Below are 8,245 nucleotides of genomic sequence, written 5' to 3'. Positions count from 1 at the left end.
ATTAATAGAAACCAATAATAGGAACCAGTTACCATAAAAGTCATGGACCGTAAATAACACAAATGGCAAATATACGTATCATCAAATACTTTTCACAGCTGGACAAGATGACATGCTAGATTAGAAGGTACTTAAAGATTTATTTTTTTTATTCAAGCTTTTTTTTTTTTAAATCTGTGGTATTCCCTTGTTGATATGTTGTTAATGCATTTAATAGACGTCTGGATAATAGTGATAGTTTCGGTAGCTATCTGGGAATTTATATTGACAATAGGATTATAAGGTGGTTTAAATATATCACATTCCCAAAAAAAGATCTGTTGTATAACATGTTTAATAGTGTTTTAAACGCAAAAACGGTATCCTCCACTCCAAAATGCAATGTATTTGCAACCACAGAGTACACTTCTCACCTCCAGGAATTAGTACGATATAATAAGTGCCAGATACTGTACATGGAATGTGTGACCCCTACAGCGCAGCCCCAGTGAGTGAGGCCCTCACTTTGGCACTGTCCACACCACATAACAGATCTCGAGAACCATACTCTAAACCATTCTAATTAATCCAGCTCAAAGCATCCACACTGAAGTGCTGTTTCATGTTTAAAAATCGGGCTTAATGAATACAAAAACTATTAAAATAGTTTGGTTACAGTACCTAGCAGCGCAATGAACAGTAGAAATTAATACGATAGTATCCCACCATGCACTGTATTTTTTTTTAATAATGTGTTATGCCCCATATTAATAGAGGTCCATATTGCTAAAAAGAAATAAGTATTTTGGAAAAAGACACACGCACACACACAAGTATGGCTTGAAGTTTTCAGGTTTTATTTTTAATCAGGTGACAACCTTTTAAACAAATTCATCTGATTCTGTTTCATAATTAAAACTCAGAAAAAGCTGTGAATTACAAAACAATCTTTGTTTTTACCTTCATATATTGCCTGAGCCTAATTCTGGTCCTCTTAATTTTATTTCAAACAGAGCTGACAAATTACGTGAATTGTTCATCCCCGATCCTGCTTTTAACTCGCATTTCATTTTTGCAGTTGCCTAATTCAACGTTGTTCTTTTGTTATTTTCCCCACTAGTTTAACAGAGATGTCCTATAGATTTAATTTTTTTTTAAGCATAAAAATGAATACCTATGCAGAGTGTACGCTAATAGCAAGTCCTTCAGGCACCTGCTCTGAGTATAATTTCGCCAAACATATCAAAGCATTTTGGGATATTGGAGGATACAATGGTATTACATTTCCACACTTCTGATAAACCGCACCACCTGATACGATCCAATTTAGAACCGGACTCAAGACTACCCCTGAGGTGGTCTCGAGTGTGCTATTAAACACTACGTAGTGTAGACACAAACCGTATTTAGCACTTTAAAGCCGGTTTAAAGGCAACTAATATGGTTTAAAGGCATAGTGTGGACAGGGCCTTTGACATGATTTACTGTGTAAACACCATTCTAGTTTATTTTTTCCTTTTACAAAAACGTACTTGCATGTTACCAATTAAGAAAATACAAATGCCCAATACAGTAGTCTCCGGAACACCTCCTATGAGAACACTTCACCTAAGGGAACACCCTTGTGGTGAAATTGATTTTTTTCCCCATTGTAAATACTCTGGGTAAAAGAACAGGAACTTGGCTTAAAAGAACACTTTCTTGGCACAGACAGCGATTCGTTCACCATGGGTACAGGTTCAAAACAGCGGAAGAGTTCAAACAATGGCAGCGTGGACAGAAGTGCTTCATGGAAAACTGCAGAGCAGTTTAGAAGCAGTAAAGAGAAATTAAATTTAACTGATTTATGTAAATTGGGAAATTACTGCAGCTTAAATTCTAACAGATGCACGTCTTTTTCTGATAAGCTGAAACTCAGGCCAGCTGATTCAAACTCTGTGCCATTCTGAGACAAGGGGGTGGGGCGGAGCTAACAAAGCATGAACAGAGACACACACAAAAGCAAGGCCGTTCAAACAGTAGCAGTGAGGAGAGCAGCAGTGTGGGTAGAAATGCTTAGTGGAAAAGTGCAGAGCAGTTTAGAAGCAGTTTGAAAGCAGGTTGACAGCTGCAGAATCTAAACTTAACCCTTTGCGGTCCATTTATTCAGCGCATCTCAGGCACGTCAGGTCCAATTTATTTTCAAACACGCAGTTTATTTTAGACGCGCTGTTTAAAAGTTGCTTTTTGAGTAAAACAGGTTTAAAAGGCACTGCATATCAACAGGACACTCAGTACTGCATCTCCAGACCCGCCCCACCCCTTGTTCGCTGTATTTTTCACATTCATAGTCGTGCATACTGCTAAATCATCTCCTGATCACTCGTTTTATCACCAAACTCCTCAATAATGCGATCCAAGTTGTTATTTTATTACTATAACATCTCAAAAAGCTCTGCAAATATCTGTGATATTCTTTGAGCGCTGGATGCGGAAGCAGCTATGTTGTTTGTTTATGGCCGTGTTATCTCTGTGGTAGGGTCTATGCGCATTGCTCAGATCCGCCTCTTTTTTTTCGGCTTCTCTCTGCTCCTGTTGGTCTCACTCGGCCATTGAAAGGTTTTCTCTACTTTTTGACGAGTCGGACAGGGTCCGACATTGGACCGCAAAAGGTTAATAATAATAATCCCAGCAATAACAATAGGCTTCCCAGCCATTCTGGCTGGGAAGCCTAATAATAAGTTATGATACTCTTCTATACCAAATATGTCATTGACATTGTTTTAACTGCAAGTCTGTTTAATGAAAGATGTTAAACATTTATATACAAACATAGAAATACTGTATATAATTCATATTAGTACTGTATTTTGAAACAAACTATTGACAATTTATATTTTCTTAACATGCAAGTAAGTTTTCTTAAAAGGAAAAAAATACACTAGAATGGTGTTTACACAGCAAATCACGTCAAAGTGTGCTCGCTCACCAGGGTTTCACAGTAGAGGTCACAAATTCCAAGTATCCGACACTTATTATATTGTTCTAATTCCTGTGACTGGAGGTAAGAAGTGTGCTCTGTGGTTGCAAATACATTACATTTTGCTGTGGAAGATGACATTTTTGCATTAACTGCCATGGTTGTTTTGACCGTCAGTATCCCGGCGTAGGCTGCTGGGGGTCACGTGACTGCAACCCCTCAATAGATGTCAAGGGCTAATATGTAATGCTACCTAGGGTTTCATGGTGTCTAATTACTTCAGCTGAGTTAAAAGGTAAAACATCATGTGATTTCTTTGGAATCAGGAAGTACTTAAAAGAAGCCAAAAACAAGAATTCCACAGTTGTGGAAAAAAAAAGACATTTGAAGCTTAACTCTTTAGATTAACATACTAGCACACTAATATGTAATTCTAAACATATAGTGTAACACAGCTTACCTGCTGTTTCTTTTTGGGAATTGGTGGTAAATGCTCAATCTGAGGTAAGGTGAAAGGGGTGCCAGGTGCTGATGTTTCCACAATCCCCTCAGTGCCGTGCTTTCTTGACCGAGATGCCTTAGGACTCAGGGGTTTGGCACCACGCAGTCTGAACTCCATCTCATCAGGGAAAAGTTTGTACGGTGAGTTAAACACACCTGCTATCTAAAAGAAGAAAAAGAGAGTAACATTTCAAGTTGACAAGTAACATTTCCAGAGACAAAGTTTAGTATACGAGTAAGCAAGAGTTTTTAAACAAACACTTTCGATGAGAACGTTTTAAGAAAGTGGACTGAGAGTTAATACCTGCTCAGTATCATTTTTGAAATTTTGTTCCTGACATTAATCAAGGCTACATCTTCTCTAATCTCCACCAAATGGAATATTCTGTTGATCTACCGTTAGAAAGGTCGGTTTTCTAATTTAATAGCTTTGATGACAACACATTTTACATCAGCTGCCTCTGTTTAAAAACTAAAAAATTAGGACACTCAATTACATACTATAAATGTCAGCGCTAAGAACAAACAGTTTTTACAATATTTACTATTTGGCTTAGTAGCGATACATGCATCTTGTATCCTTTTGTTATTGTTGTAGTTTTTTTTTTATTTTATGCAAATTACAGGTTTCATTTTATTTTATTAAGGATACTGTTGGCCCATTTTAAGTATTAAAGTGTTGTGCTCTCAATTTCTCTATAGGAAAATTTAGCTCCAGCAGTACAATGTGTGAGAATGAGTGAGTGAACAGAGCAACATACATGTGTGACCGAGTTGTTGAGTGGCGTGTGGGTGGTGACATCACGGACCAGGAACAGAAACCAAAACAAGTAATGGCGGTGCAAAACTTGAGCGTAACGGCGCTCAGTGTTTTAATTAAATAATAAAACAAACAAAAGATTTAAACAAACACAAAATGAAAAAACCCAGATATAAATAAAGTGTACTAATGAATACCTGCAGCAATACTGCCACTGGTAGCAATCGTCTCTTGGCTTTCATTTTCTCTCCTCCAACCCTCTCCCCACACTCTGAAGGTGAGATCTTATATAGCAGGTAGTCAGGAGCTAATGAGACAATTGGCGATCATTTATCTCCTGACTACCTGCATTCCACACGTGAAAGCAGGGACAGGAAGTTAACCCACTCCCTGCTAATACAATAAGCTTATATATATATATATAGTTTGAGAAAAAGGAAAACTGCTGTGTACCAAAATGATCAATAAGAAAAAAAGAAAAGAGAGAAAAGGATATTTCAGGTACTTAAAAAGGTAGAATAATTGATTACAAATCAATAATCAGGACGTTTCGGACTACAAGTCCTTCATCGGCTGAATACAAAAATAAAAAATAATACATCTGAGAAGTATACGAATTAACACCTCTACCTTTCCTGTCACCAGACATTTTAACAGAAATTACCACACTATAGAAGACATCGCAATTTGTAGGATGGTTCAATACTATGGAACTAATGCTGTCAGGAAACAAAAGGAATGTGAACTTATTTTCAAACTAGGCACTTTGGAGCCATTTGGAATGAACATTCTATTCTGAGGTCATCATCATTATCATCATCATCAACAACATTCTTGAATTTAGTTTAAAAGACTACTTGTTTGTTTTTTATCAACTTCTTAAAGCACTGTTTTTTTGTATTCAGCCGATGAAGGACTTGTAGTCCGAAACGTCCTGATAATTGATTTGTAATCAATTATTCTACCTTTTTAAGTACCTGAAATATCCTTTTCTTTTTTTCATATATATATATATATATATATATATATATATATATATATATATATATATATACACACACACACACACACACACACACACACACACACTAAAAGGGCAATCCCAAAGGGTCTAGGAATAAGAATACGAAGAATATGCTCTAAAGAAAGTGACTATGTAAAACAAAGAAATGTATTAAAAACAAATCTTAAAAAAAAAGGATACAAAGAAAGAATTATAGAGACGGAGTTAAGAAAAGTGGATAAACTAAAAAGAGATGATCTACTAGATTATAAAAATAGAGATAAAAAGGTCAAAAGAGTCCCATTAGTAATGACTTACTCTAAACTTTTGCCCAATATTTCTAAGATAGTTTGGAAACACTTGCGGATTCTACATAATTCAGAAAAAATAAAAAAGTATTTCTTAAGGTCCCAGTTGTAGCATTCAAAAGAGAAGCTAATTTAGGTGATATTTTAGTTCACAGTAAACATAAAAGAATAATTGACAAAATAGGTTCTACGAACATGTGCACCAGTAAATGTAAAGTGTGTAAATACATGGACAAAAGTAAAAATATAATTAAACATAAGAACACCACATATCCACTAAAAACTAATACCTACTGTAAAAATAGCAATGTTGTTTATGGAATAGCCTGTGAAAAATGTGATGAAATCAAATATGTTGGAGAGACTGGAACTACTTTATATAAAAGAATTCAGAACCACCTTTCATTAAATTAGAAATAAAAAAAATGAATGAAACAAATAGTACAGCACTTCACCAGTCAGGGACATGACATAAATGATGTAAAGTTTGTAGTATTAGAACAGCTAAAATTAGACAATGCGACATATAGAAGAATAAAAGAAAGTAAATGGATAAATAGACTGAACACGATTATGCCAGCGGGACTCAACAGAAAAGAATGAACTAATTAACTTCAATAAGTATATAACATTTAAATAAATAAACAAAATTCATTCAAAAGTTGTGCATGCTGATGCGCTGGGGAGGCCAAATCTAGACTGATCCTCAGAGCCAGCATTGCATGATATAATAAAAATATAAGTTTATATAAAGTAGTGTTAATTAGAATTAATACAGATTCAAAGATAGAAGTAAAAATGATGTCACAATATATAGAACACCATTACATCATGTAAGAATAAATCATGGATTTGAATGTAAACAATAACAAGCAATGTTTTGATTCAAACACAGGCTCACTTGAGAAAGATATGTACAACATATCGAAACGTTGGGCAGCTGGCTCTTTGAGCTAATATATATATATATATATATATATATATATATATATATATATATATATATATATATATATATATATATTTGGTTTCAGCAACCTTTTTACAACCCGTGCAACGAAGTCTTGTAACACATTTTCTTTTATTTTGGTTCCTAGGATTCGGCCACTTTTACGTTCCCGTCTAGTTCTCTTCTCTTTGGAGTTTTCCCCCACCAACCATTACTCAGAAAATGGGAAAAGTGGCTCTAAGCTCTCTGGAGGGGCCATTTCACCCTGTAATGTTGTTTTGGTAGGGTTAGGCAATTCCCCTTCTTGCCTTAGCAGAGGGTAAATCTCTGGATAATCACGATGCAGTATTACATGTGGTAACTTGGGAACGACCCCAACTCTTACATAAGCTTTCCCATGGATTTTCCCATGGAACTTTTACAACATAGGTTGGATAGTAATTAATGTCACCATGCACACACGTAATACCGGTTTTGTGATCCTGTGCCAATTGACTGGGTTTCACAAGATTGCCGGAAACCAGCGTTATTGTGCTTTCCGAATCAGTTTGAGCTTGTGCCTTCTTCCCAATTACTATAAATCAGTACCATAAATTCATTACCACCTGCAATCCCATTTACCAGGCTAACCACATCACACTGATAATCTGTTACCCCCAGTTTACATTGCATCAGTTCTTGTTCACTGGAACACTGAACAGCAATATGTCCAAATTCTTGGCAACAAAAACCCTTATAATTTTTATAAGGGTCCAGGCTTTTATCAAGCCACTTTTTGGACCCTACCCTTCTCTCCCCTAGTCCCTTTGCGGTCCAGGACCACTCTTCCATAGCCCCTTTCCCCAGTTCAGTCTTACCAGGGATCTTGGTGTACCGGTCCTTCAGGCTTGGGGTTCGCCAGGTGCTCCTTGAGAAATCTGAACCAGATTTGTGGATAAGTTCTTCGGCAGCCAGGTGAAGCTCCACCAAGGAAACACAATCCCAGAAAGTGGCAGGTTTCCCTTGGCCCACCCATTTACAAAAAGAGGACGGCAGGGCTCGGAGATACCGGGCTGGGCTGTGAATTTTCCCCGGTAGGCACTGGCTTGTTCCATTTGCACCCTGTTTGTCTCTTGTTGAGTGGCAGTTGCCTGTATTAGCATTTTAAGGACGTCTTCCATTTTGTGGTTTTTTTTTTTTTTTGTAGTTCAGCGCTGGGTCAATAGGGGGCGCAATCCCACCACTGCCACCATGTGTAGCAGCGTGACTGGTGGTCAAGGCATACAATAGCAGGAATAGCACTCACCCAGAGACAGAACTGTAGTTTGAGCGCTTTTCTGCACTTTTATTAACACAAAGACAGTTGGGCCACTGGCCCTTTAAGAACACAAACAAAACAAAACAAAAACCTAACTCCGGTTTTGGAGTATTATCTAAACCCTAAACTACAATCCTGGATGGCTAAGTCGTTTACCGGTTCAGCAGACCTTTCTTTTAGTCTTGTCCCACAGGTTGCACACAACCCTTTTGCCTTCACACAGACTTGTTCACTTGTTCAACACCCAATCCACCCTGAGCAGGTGAACAGAGTTTATATACCTGTTCTTAACCAGTTAACCATTGGCACCTGTTACAATAATTACCTGACTAATTACCAATTTCTTTAATCGGGTAATCCTGAGCCAAACCCATACCCTAATGCCCTCTAGTAGTTAGTTCACTGGTACTGCAGCAAGGCCACTTTAATAGGGAAACAGCTGTGGTCATTCTCAGACTTATATATCTGGTGTTGCACACTTTGTTACAT

General features: G+C 37.1%; 1 protein-coding gene across 2 annotated transcripts in view; it reads right to left on the bottom strand.

The window, feature by feature from the left end:
• spata17 (spermatogenesis associated 17) overlaps positions 1-8,245 on the bottom strand; it is a 120,229-nt gene that overhangs the window by 63,366 nt on the left and 48,618 nt on the right. For both annotated transcript variants that reach the window (XM_034017008.3, XM_034017009.3), the window contains one exon: positions 3,399-3,602. In XM_034017008.3, the coding sequence (XP_033872899.3) occupies positions 3,399-3,602 (204 nt within the window). The remainder of the gene's footprint in view (positions 1-3,398; positions 3,603-8,245) is intronic.

Source organism: Acipenser ruthenus, chromosome 6, assembly GCF_902713425.1.
Source record: "Acipenser ruthenus chromosome 6, fAciRut3.2 maternal haplotype, whole genome shotgun sequence".
In the NCBI taxonomy this organism is placed as follows: Eukaryota; Metazoa; Chordata; class Actinopteri; order Acipenseriformes; family Acipenseridae; genus Acipenser; species Acipenser ruthenus.
This window is presented reverse-complemented; position numbering and strand designations above follow the sequence as displayed.